The sequence below is a fragment of the Calcarisporiella thermophila genome (assembly GCF_041956535.1).
Source record: "Calcarisporiella thermophila strain CBS 279.70 unplaced genomic scaffold VTP21scaffold_17, whole genome shotgun sequence".
Lineage (NCBI taxonomy): Eukaryota > Fungi > Calcarisporiellomycota > Calcarisporiellomycetes > Calcarisporiellales > Calcarisporiellaceae > Calcarisporiella > Calcarisporiella thermophila.
Genome location: NW_027192207.1, coordinates 174,703 through 189,293, shown reverse-complemented (window position 1 = coordinate 189,293; position 14,591 = coordinate 174,703). Strand labels below are relative to the sequence as shown.

The 14,591-nt window shown below is 49.5% G+C and overlaps 4 protein-coding genes across 4 annotated transcripts; 3 read left to right on the top strand and 1 right to left on the bottom strand.

The window, feature by feature from the left end:
• Positions 1-101: 101 nt before the first annotated feature.
• On the bottom strand, positions 102-2,786 carry VTP21DRAFT_3305 (uncharacterized protein; the record flags this gene model as incomplete). Its single annotated transcript, XM_069393594.1, has 3 exons — positions 102-1,829; positions 1,915-2,259; positions 2,328-2,786. 3 exons carry the CDS (start codon positions 2,784-2,786, stop codon positions 102-104), a joined length of 2,532 nt encoding a protein of 843 aa, XP_069249309.1.
• Positions 2,787-3,796: 1,010 nt separating this feature from the next.
• VTP21DRAFT_3304 (uncharacterized protein) lies at positions 3,797-4,958 on the top strand (the record flags this gene model as incomplete). The annotated part of the gene is made up of 4 exons (XM_069393593.1): positions 3,797-3,856; positions 3,939-3,977; positions 4,069-4,413; positions 4,482-4,958. The coding sequence occupies 4 exons, from the start codon at positions 3,797-3,799 to the stop codon at positions 4,956-4,958; spliced, it is 921 nt and encodes a 306-aa protein (XP_069249308.1).
• A 629-nt stretch (positions 4,959-5,587) lies between these two features.
• On the top strand, positions 5,588-9,655 carry VTP21DRAFT_3303 (uncharacterized protein; the record flags this gene model as incomplete). The annotated part of the gene is made up of 4 exons (XM_069393592.1): positions 5,588-5,714; positions 5,793-5,843; positions 5,966-8,637; positions 8,714-9,655. 4 exons carry the CDS (start codon positions 5,588-5,590, stop codon positions 9,653-9,655), a joined length of 3,792 nt encoding a protein of 1,263 aa, XP_069249307.1.
• A 796-nt stretch (positions 9,656-10,451) lies between these two features.
• VTP21DRAFT_3302 (uncharacterized protein) lies at positions 10,452-14,045 on the top strand (the record flags this gene model as incomplete). Its single annotated transcript, XM_069393591.1, has 12 exons — positions 10,452-10,676; positions 10,733-10,897; positions 10,963-11,115; positions 11,190-11,415; positions 11,474-11,610; positions 11,670-11,822; positions 11,885-11,970; positions 12,037-12,148; positions 12,211-12,436; positions 12,517-12,863; positions 12,942-13,492; positions 13,574-14,045. 12 exons carry the CDS (start codon positions 10,452-10,454, stop codon positions 14,043-14,045), a joined length of 2,853 nt encoding a protein of 950 aa, XP_069249306.1.
• Positions 14,046-14,591: the final 546 nt, after the last annotated feature.

Sequence of the window (14,591 nt, the reverse complement as noted above, 5' to 3'; positions counted from 1 at the left end):
CCCTATAAGATAATGAATTATTTTGGAGGCCAACGACCTGAAAATGTTCTTATATATGTATCCCCATGGAAGCAAAAGCATTCTCTATAGAACACGACTCATTACACCAAATCTAGCTCGCTCAACATACGTTCAATATCACGGAGCTCACTTTGTAGCCACTGTGCTCGCTTTCGCAGTGGCTCCACTGCAATATGCGGCATTCTTCCTTGCCCGCCCTGAATTCGCTCCGTAAGCAAGTCGGAAAGGGGTCTCCAAGCCTCATACTGCCCTAGCCCCAGGTCCTCCTGAGAATAGCCTGCTCCCTGAGGGTTGTCGCACCAGCCTTCGTCCGCCAGTCGCTTTTCAAGTTGGCGCAATCGCGAAACACTCATGGCCGTGATGACCAGACCCATCACAATGAACGCGAAAGCCAACCGGCGAGAGAATGGCGCATCCCTCTCTCTTGTCTCACCCCCTCCCATCACCCGATCGTTATTCCGAGGCATCGCTTGGTTGGCGCGGCCGATGCCCTCTCGCGTTGCCGCCGAACGAAGCAGAGCGATAAAGCCCACGAAAAGAGATGTGAAAAGTTTGAAAATCGGGTACGAGGGCTCCGCCTCCACCAGGGATTTGGGTCGCTCTTGCTCCGGTATCCTCGGAACACTTGCCTCCCCCTGCGTTTCAGATAACATGTCATGCCGGCTCGATGAAGAGCCTCTAGTCCTTGCTCGCCGCCGCAAGGAAACGCGAGGAGTTCCCGGCGTTTCACCCAACCTCGAGTGAAGGCTCCGCCGAGTTGGACGCACGCTTTCAGCCGCATGAAGGAGCGATAGGATCTCTTGGAAATAGCTCCCCATCCCATCCATAGCCGTTCGCTCGATCACCCCCTCGAAGAGCAGCGACTTCCGAAATAGAACTCCCGCTGTCACACGCAACCGCGTCTTGTTGCGTTCCTTCGTGAGGCAACATCGATAGACGGTCTCAAACACGTCTCCAAACGGGACCTGGGGCGTCCGCGATCTGGATTCGACCACTAGCTCGTGGGGGTGACGTCGCTGCACCTCAATGCAGTTGGTCACGGCTCGATGTCGGAGGACTCGAAAACAAGCCCGATACTTCAATTCTCGTTCGAGCATAGGCTTCTCTTCCGTAGAGCCTTCAACCCGCTCCGTCCAATCACTCACGTCCAAACTTAGCGTGCCGCGAATCTGGTGAGCACGCCGGACGATATCCCCTCCTTTCTCCCCAAAAAGCAGCTCAAATACGGTGGTGGGCGGTAATGCGATGACCACATTCACCAACTCGTGTTTTGGGTGTTCCGCACACGTGCATTTCTCGGACGCAAGCTTTTCTCGAGGCTCTGGCACGCGTCTTAAGTCACTAGATATTTCCAGCTCAGCCTCTTTTCCATCTTCTAGCAGTTCTTTCCAATACACTTCTCCCATATCTTCTTTCTCCGCCAACCTATCTACCCTCATCTCCCCCTTCGCACCCTCTACCGTATTGGCGTGCGGCTGGGTGGCATATGGTGGGAGGGACAAATCTCTTGATCTGCGCCTCTCTCCCGCGCGTTGGGCCAGATTCTCAGCAAGTACGGGCACGCTTGGTGCCAAGAAATAGTCTGGATCTAAAACAGGAGAGGGGGGAACGTAGCCAAATGCGTAATCGTCCTTGCCAAGGAAGCTGTTCTCGGAAATGGAGCGGGCCATTTCAGACGAAGCCGTGAAGCTATCATCTGATATATCCACGGCGAGAGGATCGTAGGTATCGCCCACCGTGCAACTGCGCCAGACCTCGCATATATCCTCATAAGCGGCATCGCGTGCTAGAAAATTGGTGAGGATGTACTATTGAATACAAGCGAAAATAAAAAGGAGTGGGAGGGGGGAGATTAGCGCTGTGTTATTTTTTTCTGGATGAAGAGTGACTTACTGTCTTTTGACTTGTGGAAATTCGTAGCGTATTCGGGATCACTTTTAAGCGCACGTCTTTATCCACCGCCGTCAAGTCCAGCCGGTGGATCAAGATCCTCGTAGCTTTATTAAAAAGCCTGCCGTAGAAGCACACATACTGCCGTGTGCAATACAGCTGTCCTTGCCACAGTGCATCGCGGTCGAGCGCACATGTAAAGCATCGCTTCACCCAGATAGCTTCGACGGCTATCTCTGGAAAATAGCGCTGGAATTTGCGTTGAGTTTTGGTAAGCGGCCAGATGGACCACTCTTCCGAGGGGGAGCTCGTCATACATGTGACATCGGATGTCATTGGGTGGTTGGACTTTCAGCGAGTAGACGAACACATTCATTAAGATGACTGCCTATAGCTATTCTAATAATTTGGCTTACCGGACTCTCTCCTTTTTCGTCGCGACTGACGCCCCAAGTCTGTTCCGGCTCACCAGGATGGTCAGCCATCAGGCTGATACTCCGCCTAGGCACTGGTCGTTCTTTATCACTTTGTGGCTCATTAAGGGCGACTTCCTTGTCAGCCTCTGCTGAACGTGAGCCTCTGCGCTTGATTATCGTAGGTTGGGCACCTCCCACCAACACTGGAGAACTTGGAGAGGTCTCAGTGATGACAGGTCCCTGCTTCAAAAAGGTGAGCGACCTCCGGAATGGAGAGCCGCGTGGCGGTCCAGGCTCATTGGAGGTGGTGGCAGCAGGATGAAGACAGGTTGCATCCGATACGGAACGTGGGCGTAATTGAAAGTTGAAGAGCTTTGCCTCAGAAGAGGCATCTGGGGTGAGAAGCGAGGGGAATTTGAGGGTTGAGTTGCGCCTCTGCTCACGCTCCCTCGCCGACATTACTCTATGGAACGGCGGGTATGACTAAGGGGAGACAAGAGAATGATGCGATTTTGGAAAAATAGAGAAAGAGGGGTCTTGCTTAACCAGGGAACGAGACCATGGCAGGCTAATAATAACCCACTCTATGAGTAGAAAAAGGCAAGGAATTTGATAGGGTTTCAGTTTGATAAAGTAGAACAGGAACAGAAATAAATTGGGACTTGTTAATGAATTTTTGGTAGCCTGCTCGCGTGCATGAGAAGAAACCTTTGGAACACAAGCTTTTAAGGCTGACTTTTGCCGCATTGCACAACTTCGTCGTGCCATAACCACCCTCAACACCCTTGTACGAAGGAATGGCAGGATTTATCAGTTGGGGCATCGGCCTTTCATTGGTCACTATATCATACGATATTCTAGTAGAAAAGCATTTTGATCGCATTTTGCTTGGTTTATTAGGTTTCGTTACGTTTTCCTATCCTCCGATTTTATCTATTGTCTTGATTCCATTCCAGATTCTTTCCATCGCCAACTTCATTGCATTCTGGGATTTGTTTTCCCTCCCCTCCCCCTCCTCCGATTTCCATTGAGGTAATTCTGCCAGGCGTCAAAATCTAATAGGGCAGGGTGACAAAAATGACGGGTCAGACGGCTATGCTCTCCCCCTAGCTACTACAGTCAAAGCAGAGGGCAAGGGCAGTTTATGGGCTGCAAGCACCCCTATGTCGTTCAAAACATGCATTCTCCATTAGAATATGCTCGCTGATGGTGCTCATGATAGTGATTCATGGGGACCCTACAGAGAAGCCGCATCAAGCTACATTCCATGAATTTCAGATTATTATAAGACACTTCACCGCGCAACCTCCATCCCCTCATCTTTCAGACGAGCGATAGCTGGTGGCTTAGCACACCCCAGTCGAAAACAAGGAGCCGATTTCCTAGCTGCTCTCCCTCCTTTTGCACGCAAACAAAAATAATCGAAGGGAGATCATCTCTCTCTCCTCTCTAGAAAGAATCAACCGAAAATGTTTAGACTCACAGGAAACAGTGTAGGGCGCTCGCTAAAACGAGCTACTCAGCCGCAGGTGAGTGACATGGATGCTTTTAGGAATTATGCATTGTTTGATCGATGGACTCGCTGAATGTTTACGTTTCCTGCAATCCTAGATCCGCCTTGCTTCTACCCAGGCAAATGCAGCCCGTTCCGTAAGTAGATGGATCTTTCCGTTGGCAGAGATGCATAGCATTTTTCGTTCAATAAAGGTAACGACTTGCTTCTTGCCTACGAATTAAATAGAAGGCATTCCCCCTCGCCGCTGGTGGTGCCGCCACGCTTGCCACTGTCAGCTATCTCTACATGACAAACACTGTGTCTGCTGACAATGCCGACGAAGGACTTCACGCCCCGCACTATCCGTGGGATTTTGAACGGCCCTTTTCTACTTTCGACCATGCTGCCATCCGCCGTGGATTCCAGGTCTACCAGGAGGTATGCTCCACCTGCCACTCGTTGAACTACATCGCGTGGCGCAATTTGGTCGGAGTGTCGCACACTGCTGATGAGGTTGCAGAGATGGCAAAGGAGGTCGAGTATGATGACGGGCCGGATGATAACGGAGATATGTTCAAGCGTCCCGGCAAAGTATGGCCGCTTATTTTTTTTTTCTTTTTTACGAATCGGAACTTACTCCGTCTCTTACCTGCCGCTAGCTGTCAGACTACTTGCCCCGCCCCTACCCTAATGATGAAGCTGCTCGTGCCGCAAATGCGGGTGCTCTTCCTCCCGATCTTTCTTTGATCATCAAGGCTCGCCATAACGGTCCCAACTATGTCTTCTCTCTCTTGACCGGCTATTGTGACCCGCCTGAGGGCGTTGAGATTCGTGAGGGTCTCAACTACAACCCCTATTTCCCCGGGGGTGCTATCGGCATGGCTCGCGTACTGTTCGATGGCGTTGTAGAGTACGAGGACGGAACTCCGGCGACAACCTCGCAGATGGCCAAGGACGTGGTGACCTTCCTGTCGTGGGCTTCGGAGCCAGAGCACGACGAGCGAAAGAAGATGGGATTCAAGACGATTGTTATGCTGACCATGCTCGCTGGGTTGGCGCTCTGGGTGAAACGCTTCAAGTGGGCCGGCCTTACAAACCGAAAGATCCTCTATTCACCTCCGACCAAGAAGCACTAGTTGGTTTTTCTTCTTTAGAATTTTGTTTCTTCTCCTTTTTCTTGTATCCTTTTCTCTTTTTTTTTCCCTCCTCTTCTTTACGTTCATTTTTTTTCTTCTTCTTCTCTCTTCTGCCGTTTCTCTTTTTCCTTCTTCTTTATTATTAACAGTTGGTTTTTAAGTGGTAAAGCTAAGAACTCAAAGAGGGGAGAGCGAGAATGTATTTCCTTTTTCTCTAAGAAACATCGGCTATAGAAGGCGAGCACAAGAATCGATGGCTTTATATGGTGCGGAGAGGAAACAAGCTTTTTTTTTCAATTGTTTGCATTGAATGGGGTTGGGCAGCAGTTCCACAAGGAAATCGGTGCTTCATTTTTCATCTGTCTATCTGGATCTATCAAACCTCATTAAATTTAAAGGGGCCTCACCGTTGGAGCCGGTGTGCTACTCACTCGGAAAGCCCTGCCCCCATCCTTGCTCTTTGCTACGCCGCGGGCCGCTGATTTTGATACTCTGTTTGATTCCCCACCAGCCGTCCTGGCTTACAACTCTGCTCGCTCCCCAGTTCTCCCCTTCTCCGATTCGTATACCAGCTCAGGTTTTGGGGCAATACCCTCCCTTGAAATCCAAGTTTTTTTTCCCTCTTGGGGATGTCCAGTCGCATGCAAGCCGAATCACGCCGACAATCATACGCTGATCCCCGTTCTGTGAGACGAAGCCTGTCATCCAAGGCTGTGCCATTGGGGACCATTCATGACTTGAAGCAATTGAGTCTAGGTAAGTTCTCTCCTGCCTTTTTTCTCGGCTGTTTGATATGATCCGGGTTTAGGATGCTCACCATCTATCGCATTTCAGACAAGGATGAGACGCTGCGAACCGCTAAACTCTTGGAGGCCCTTCGGATAGGTAAGGGAATCAGCTCAGCAAAAGGATAAAAATTTATATGAGGAGCCCATATAGGCTAATATGGCTTCAAAGCTTAAAAGAAACTTTATTTTGACTCCTGTTATTTTCTACTTGGAAATAAGGTGACCTCGGCGCTATCGAACAGCTGCTCAAAGAATTCCCCTCTGAACCGCCAGACACCACCAGTCGCCACAAGCGCCCCTCGCCGCTGCACTGGGCAGTCCAATGTGCGCAGCTTCCAGTTATTGCGCTCGTACTCGAACAATCCCGGCTGAACCAACAGGACCTTAATGGAAATACCCCGCTCCATATCGCCGCACGCCTTGGGCGTGTTGAGGTGGTCAGGTTGCTTCTTGACCAACCCCATATCAATGACGTCGTACCCAACATCGAGGGTAAGACGCCGCTCGATGTGGCCGGGTCAGAAGAGGTAGCAGCCATGTTGCAGCTGAGCCAAGCGGCATTCATTGAAGAGAAGAAGCGCATTCTGTGGGGATGCGTCAGGGATGGAAGAATAAAGGAGTTGGAGGCTCTCTTTGGCGACCCCAGAGTCGCAGCGCTCGTGAGCATCAATGACGTGGCGGACGAAAACGGGTCAACCCTTCTCCATATTGCCGTAAAGAGCGGAATGCTAGACATCGTCAAGTGGTTAGTCTCCCACGGTGCAGATGTTCTAGCTCGAGACGCCAAGGGAAAGCGACCAAGCGATCTCTCGAGGTCAGAGAAAATCAAAGCCGCTCTCAAAGAAGTCCCCCGGCATCTCCTCGTCGCCAATGTGACCCCCGGGCAGCCGCCGCGTCTACAGGGCTACCTGAGCAAGTGGACCAACTACGCGAGCGGGTTCAAGTCTCGATGGTTTGTACTTGCTGACGGAGTCCTTTCCTATTACAAGAGCCGTGAGGAAGCATCCAATGCGTGTCGCGGATCCATCTCAATGAAGCAAGCACGCGTGCGCATCGACCCCGCAGACAAGAATCGATTCGAGGTGGTGGGCAAGGGCTCCATTCGCTACTACTTGCGAACCGACCATCCACTGGAGGCTAAGCGGTGGGTGCATGCCCTCATGCAATCCAAGCAGTATCTGCTCGACTCCCCACCCCGGTCGCCTCGGGTTTCGTCTGTGTTCAGCGGAAATGAAGATGGAGAAGGTGACAAACTGGAGAGCGACTCTCCGAAACGCTGGAGTATGGCGACGCCATTACAAGCAACCGAGAAAGACAGCGCGATGAGTTTCACGGGTGTGGTTCCGCCTCATCCGCCCTCCACCCCGTCTCAATCGCAAGTAACCTCCACTACCGAGATCTCCACCCCTGCGACGAAGTTGACCTCGGAATCCACTCCCTCCACAGAAAGCACATGCTCAGAGGCGGTCCCCCATCAGGACACCTATGCGCTTACCATCCAAAACGCATATGCCCAGCTCGATCTCCATGCACAGATCCTTGCGACCCTTTCCCCTACCGACGCTAGCACCGAAGCTCTGACCCGCTCACTCACTTCCATGCGCCAGCTACTCATAGAGATTGTGCGCATGGCCGAGGAGCGTGAGCAACATTGGCGTCAATTGCATCGCATGGAGAGCGACAAGCAAATCAGCATGGAGGAAGGCTTACGCCAATTATCGATTCAAGCGCAAGACATGGAGGCTATGATCCAACGCTCGGTGCGGGAGAAGAAGAAATGGAGAGCCGCTCTGAAGGAACTCTTGACGGAGGGCATTGAAGACGAGGAGAAGCCAGAGGCCACGCAAGAGACAACAGACGAAGGGAAGGACGAAGTGAAAGAAAGGGAGGCAGACGAAGAGGGTACAGATGGGTCCACAGAACCCTCTACGGAAGAGTGCAAGAAAGATACTCGCTCTCCAGTTGAGAGCGAACTGCCCGAACCCTCCGAGGCCTCCGCTAAACTTCAGAAGCCTAATTCCTCCGGTCGCAAGACCCCCGCCAGTGTGCGAAGCGTGCGCAGTCTTCGTAGCATCCGCAGTGTACGTAGCCTTGCCTCTCGTGCCGCAGCAGATCCCCTTGGGCGCCGAACTCCATTTGTCCTTGTGGATGGAAGGCCCGTCTCTCCCATGAAGCTCGTGGATCTAATCGGGGACTCTGATGAGGACGACGAAGATGAATTCTTTGACGCACTAGATGAAGATTTCGAGGAGGAAATGGATAAGGATGAGGACGCTGAGGGTGAGGAAGATGTTACCTTGATAGCTGAAGAGGAGATTGGAGTTGCGAAAACAGAGGCAGTCAAGAAAGTTGAGGTGGAAGAGCTTATCGAGAATGCAGAGCCGAAAGTGGATTCAGCGCTGGGTCAAGAACAAGTCCAAGAGCAGAAAACAGGAGTGGAAACCTTTGGAGATAACGCCGAGGCTAAACAGGAGGAAATGGAGGTAGGCATGGGCGAAATAGAGGGTGTAGTAGAAAGCATAGGGCAGGCGGAGTTGGAGAATGCGGCCAAAGAGATCGACCCCATTGAACAAGCTGCCGCTGGATATCCCGCTGTCTTCCGCAAGGAGCTTCCCCTCGATCCTTCAGCGCCCAAACCCTCGATGTCACTCTGGTCTATCCTCAAGAACAACATAGGCAAGGATCTAACCAAAATCAGTATTCCCGTGGTGTTCAACGAGCCCACCAGTATGTTACAGCGTCTTTGTGAGGACATGGAATATAGCGAGCTCCTCGACCAGGCTGTGCAGCAACCTAGCGCAGTTGAGCGCGCACTGTATGTGGGGGCGTTTGCTATGAGCAATTATTCAAGCACATGGGGTCGGGTTGCAAAGCCATTTAACCCGCTCCTGGTGAGTTTGTTGGAAAAAGGAGTGGTTTTCCATATCGGTCCTGTTTCTAATATTGCTTTATTTTTCCTTTTGATAGGGAGAAACCTTCGAGTATGTGCGAAAAGATAAAGGGTATCGCTACATCGCCGAACAGGTCTCGCACCATCCGCCCATCAGTGCTTGCTACTGCGACTCTACCAACTTCAACTTCTACAGTGATACCGATGTCAAATCCAAATTCTGGGGCAAGTCGTTTGAAATTCTTCCTCAGGGGGTTGTGCATCTTGAACTCAAGGTGCCCAACCGTTTCATCCCTGGAGCCGAACCCCCCGACGGCAAGACCATCGAGCATTATACGTGGCGCAAGCCAACAACCTGCGTGAACAATTTGATTCTAGGGCAGCCATGGATCGACCACTACGGAGATATGATCGTGAACAACCACCGCACAGGTGAAGTGTGCCACCTAACGTTTAAGGCACGCGGGTGGCGTGGAAAGGATGCTTTTGAGGTGCGTGGGTATGTGAACGACGGGAAGGGAAGAAAAATGTGGGAGTTGGTGGGGCGATGGAACGAAAAGCTGATTGCAAGACAGTGTGATGGTGAGTCTGGGGAGCCTCTCAAGGACCTGTGCGAAGAGGATGGTATCCTTGTACTATGGAGAAAGTCGCGTCCCATCCCGCTCCCCTTCAACCTGACCGCCTTCGCGGCCACACTCAATGACATGCCGGAAGAGCTGCGACCCCACCTGCCTCCAACGGACTCGCGGCTCCGTCCCGACCAGCGGTTCATGGAGCGAGGTGACTATGATATTGCAGGTGACGAAAAGGTGAGGCTGGAGGAAAAGCAGCGAACAAAACGCCGGGCGCGTGAGAAGGAGGGATTACCCACTCCGCAACCGCGGTGGTTCAAACTTGAGGTGGACAGTGACACAGGGGAAGCATACTGGCATTTTACACATGAATACTGGGAGGAGCGAGAGCGATGTGCAGGGCAGGAGAATAGAGATTGGAATATTCAGGACAATGATCTGTTTTAACTAGCGACAAGGCTATTCAAACTCATTCAACCCGATTATAGAAGTTTTTTTTTTCATGGATTTGGCTATGTCATACTGGCTGTATCGAAAGCCGCAAACATTGGGTTACCTTATATTACTTGGCTTTTTTTATTATTTCTATTCTATTTTATTTTATTTTATTTTATTTCTCTATTTCACTTCATTATGGAGTCCCCCTTTTCTTTTTGTTTATCCCTTGTTTTCACCGATCTCTCCTCTATCACTTCATTTGATACTCCTAATTGCACACTATTAATTAATTTATTAGTAAAGTGATATCTTAAATCTGTATGCTCTGAAACCCAAGGAAAAAAAATGGGGAGGCGAGGACAGAAATGCGGGTAACTTTGTCCTCTGTTTGTTATCCACTAGGTAAGAATGAGTCGCACTGTTGCTCTGTGGTTACTTTTTTCCCTTTCTAATAATCAGGAGGGTTAGGGCAAAGTTCCCACGCTAAGCTTATATGGGGATCAAGAATGCTCTCAGGTTGGCTTGGCTGAATTTCTCACCTCCGTGACAGTGCAAACAACCAATTTCAAGCAAGCGCGAAGGTCGAAAGCACAGCCCTACGTCAAGGAATTTGTCCTTGTGACATAGTTGCCTTTTGCTTAACGGAGATTCGTTTGGAGATTTTTGCTTAAATTAATTTTCCCACCCTCGCATTCAAGCTTGTTCAGGCTCTCTTTCTCTCTCTCTCTCCTCCCTCCCAAATAGCTGGTCTTTCTAATATTCTCCGGAAAACGCATCTAATAAACCCCCCTGATTTGGCTTTGAAATGGCTTCCCAGATTTCCTCCCTGACACGGCTTCATATCCGCCGTGCTCACTATTCCACAGCAGCTCGCCTCTCTATCGGGTTGCGACGAGAAGATAAAAGCCGATGGGAGCGCCGGGTGGCCCTGACCCCACAAGGTGTGAAACGCTTAATTGATGAGACAGGCACTAAGGTCTATGTACAGCCTTCGACCAATCGCGTCTTTGGCAATAAGCAATATGAGGAGGTAAGGAAGTCTTCCTTGATGGTCAAAGCTCCTCGACTAATTAGATGTTTGTCTAGGCGGGTGCCATTGTGCAAGAAGATTTATCTCAAGCTGACGTTATTCTTGGGATTAAGGAAGTGCCTATTAATAATTTGATACCAGGCAAAACCTACGTGTACTTTTCACACACTCATAAGGGACAGCATTACAATATGGGAATGTTGCAGGACATCTTGGATAAGGTGAGGATAGAGACACCGTGGGAAACTTCTTTAGTATATCTTGGCTGAGTCCTTAACCCATTTAGCGCATTCGCCTCATTGATTACGAGCTCATGACAAACGAGGAGGGAAAGCGGCTAGTCATGTTCGGGCAGTTCGCCGGCTACGCTGGAATGTTGGATGGATTGCATGGCCTGGGCCAACGCATGCTAGGTCTCGGACACGGAAGCCCTTTCTTGGTACGCAAATAATTCGACCTATTCATACCTGTTCTCTTTGGTAATTTACAAGCGCCCATCTATGTATTTTCTAGCACGTTGGCATGGCTCACACCTATCCTTCGCTGGATGCTGCCAAATCCGCTGTAAAAGATATCGGTGGAATGATTCAACGCGACGGACTTTCAACCGAATTTAGCCCAATGACTTTCTCCTTCACGGGCACAGGAAATGTTTCGAAGGGAGCACAGGAAATATTTAGCTGTTTGCCACACGAGTACGTCGAAGCGAGAGATCTCCCTGAGCTTGTTTCCAGCAAGCGTAAGCTCCGACTTGTAATCTGTCCTATGGATCGGTTCTCATTATTTTTTCACGACAGATTCTAAAAACGATAGAGTCTACGGGGTCCAAGTAAAATATAGTGACTATCTTGTACGAAAAGACAACGGCAAGTTCGTTTCCCGAGACGATTATATGAAAAACCCCCACGAATACACATCCATTTTCCACAAAACAGTATGTGTCTGCCTTGTTTGCTGGTGGTGGCATTTCGCCTCACTTCTCTCCTCCTTTAGATTGCTCCATATACATCCATGCTCATTACGGGTGCCTATTGGGACCCCCGATTCCCACGCACGTTAACTACGCAACAACTTCGCGACATACAAGCAAATCCTCAACTCAGCCGTAGAATGCTAGCCATTGCAGACATTAGCTGTGACGTTGAGGTGAATTCAGTCCCCTTGATAGCCTGTTGGCATCTCATCTCAATTCATTTGTGTTGATATAGGGGGCGCTCGAATTCATGACCCATGCCACGACCATTTGCGATCCCTTTTTCTATGTGGATGCCGTGTCCGGAAAACAGCACAAAGAGTGAGTAGGAGCCTTGCCTAGAGTCCCAACCGAAGTGGTCTAACCGTTCTCGACTATGTTTCGTAGTGCTGAAGGGGCTGGAACCCAGATCATGTCTGTCGACATCCTACCCACCGAGTTACCAAAGGAGGCTAGTCAGCATTTCAACGACTGCCTCTACCCGCATGTCAAAGAACTAGTGAGTGTCCTTTGGATATTGCCCATGCGTTTCATGCTAATTTACCTTAATTGCTTTGACAGGTGAATGGAAACTTTAAAGACAAGGTTCTAAGGGACGCCACAATTGCTCACGAGGGCAAACTGACAGCACCCCATCAAAACCTCAACAGTCATCTAGACAAGCATCGCGAGAAGAGCTCAGCCTCGATTCCAGAACGTCGGAAGCGCGTGCTGTTGTTGGGAAGCGGCTTTGTTGCGAAGCCACTGGTGGATTATCTTGTGCGAGCTGGCATCAATGTTACGATTGGTAAGTGACTATTCTTTCTTAATATGGGGTGTACTGAATGTACTCATCGGCCAATCTGTTCCTCATGGCATCGTGGTTAGCAAGCAACGCGATAGCTGAAGCCAGAATGATTGCAGGCGGGAGAGAATCCGTAGATATTGTGAACTTGGATGCGAATGACCGCTCTCTCATGTCCAGACTTGTCGGTGGGGCCGATGTGGTGGTGAGCTTCATTCCTGCACCCCTACACCCTATCGTTGCAGAGGTCTGCATTGAGCAACGCAAGCATATGGTCACTGCGAGCTATATCTCCCCTGCTATGCGCGCACTCGACCAAAGGGCAAAAGATGCTGGGATCGTCATTATGAATGAAATTGGACTTGATCCCGGAATTGATCATCTGTCAGCCATGAAGATGATCGATGAGATCAAAGAACAAGGAGGAAAGGTAATCTCTCGGCATAGAAAAGAACCCCTCCCCCAACCATAATGGTGATGCTGAGCCATATTTTCTAATCTTTGATAGATTACTTCCTTTGTATCTTGGTGCGGAGGTTTGCCGGCTCCAGAGGCATCAGATGTTCCCCTCGGTTACAAATTCAGCTGGTCACCCCGTGGAGTGCTCACTGCAGCCTTGAATGAGGCTCGTTTCCGGATGAACGGTCGGAACCATGTCATTGCTGGAAAAGATCTTCTCAAATCACACTTCTCCGACGTGCCTATCATCCCTGGATTTGCGTTCGAGGGACTGGCGAATCGTAACTCGCTGCCCTATGCTGAGACCTATGGCCTTGGCGATGTGTCGCAGATGGACACCATGTTCCGCGGAACTCTGAGATACCGTGGGTTCTCTCGGACAATGCATGGGATCCAGCGGCTGGGCTTGATGGACCCACAGGCTCCGCAAGCTGCAGTTGGCAAGATGGAGAGTTGGACTGATTTCCTGGATAGCGTACTGTTTGGCTCAAAAGCAATCAGGGGCGACAAGCAAGCTAATAGGATTGCGGCCATTGCCGACAAGTTGGGAGTATCGAAGCACAACGACCGGGTCACGAATCTTGTTCATACTCTGAAATGGTAGGCTGGCAACACAATTCTTCTTTTTTTAACTTTTCTCATTATGTCATTTATTCACATCATATGTATTCTTCTTTCTAGGCTGGGAATGATGGATCCCACTTCATGCGAAGTGCTTCCTTCGCCTACTCAGGCTCCTCTCGACAATCTTAGCACTCTTTTGGCGCACAAACTCCGCTATGCTCCCTCTGAACGTGACATGGTCGCCCTCCACCATGAATTCACGGTACTAACTGCGCAAAACACCAAAGAGGTCCACACCTCGAGTCTCATCGCATATGGCACTTTGGATACCACCACTGCGATGGCAAAGACGGTGGGTCTTCCGGCCGCAATGGCAACAGAAATGGTTCTCCGAGGTGAGGTGGCGGAGCGTGGTGTGGTGGGCCCGATGATGAAGAATGTGTATACGAAAATCTTGGAAGGACTGTCACGCGAAGGCGTGAACATCGTGGAGAAGAAACAGCCTGTGGTGGACGAGTTGCGCAAAGTGCAGCGACAATTAGCCAACACTTCAGCAGGCAAGGATGTCGCAGCTTCCGTCGCGAACTGAGCTGCCTCTCTTCTCTATCTAATACGTCTAGAGGATTTTGGATTCTGCCTAGATTCTATACTTTTTTTTTATTCCGATTTATAAATATTTTAGATTATTCTTAGAGTATTTTTTTCAGCTCTCGATTCGACCCTCGGTGACGAGCAATCTCAATCTTTTTATCCTCTCCTTATAAATATAAATTATATATATTATACATATACATGCGTGTGTTTGATATACTTCTTTCTTCGATTACTGTTTTATATTTGAGAAGCATTTATCACTGTAGTAAAAGGAGTTTGATTGATTTTTGGCTTTATTTAACCTTTAAAATTCTACACTTGATAGCGTGCATTTCTTGAATATAATACAGCATTTTCTTGGTTTTTGATTCAATAGTCCCAATCAAACATACCATAAAATGTGGACCAACAATAAAGAAATATTTCACACTCAATTCTATCTATTCAATATATATTTCTTAAGCTGTACATCATCAAAGAAAATCCAACCAAAAAGAGATAAGAGCTTAGTAGAGCGGATTTGTTAAGATAAGTTTGGGGC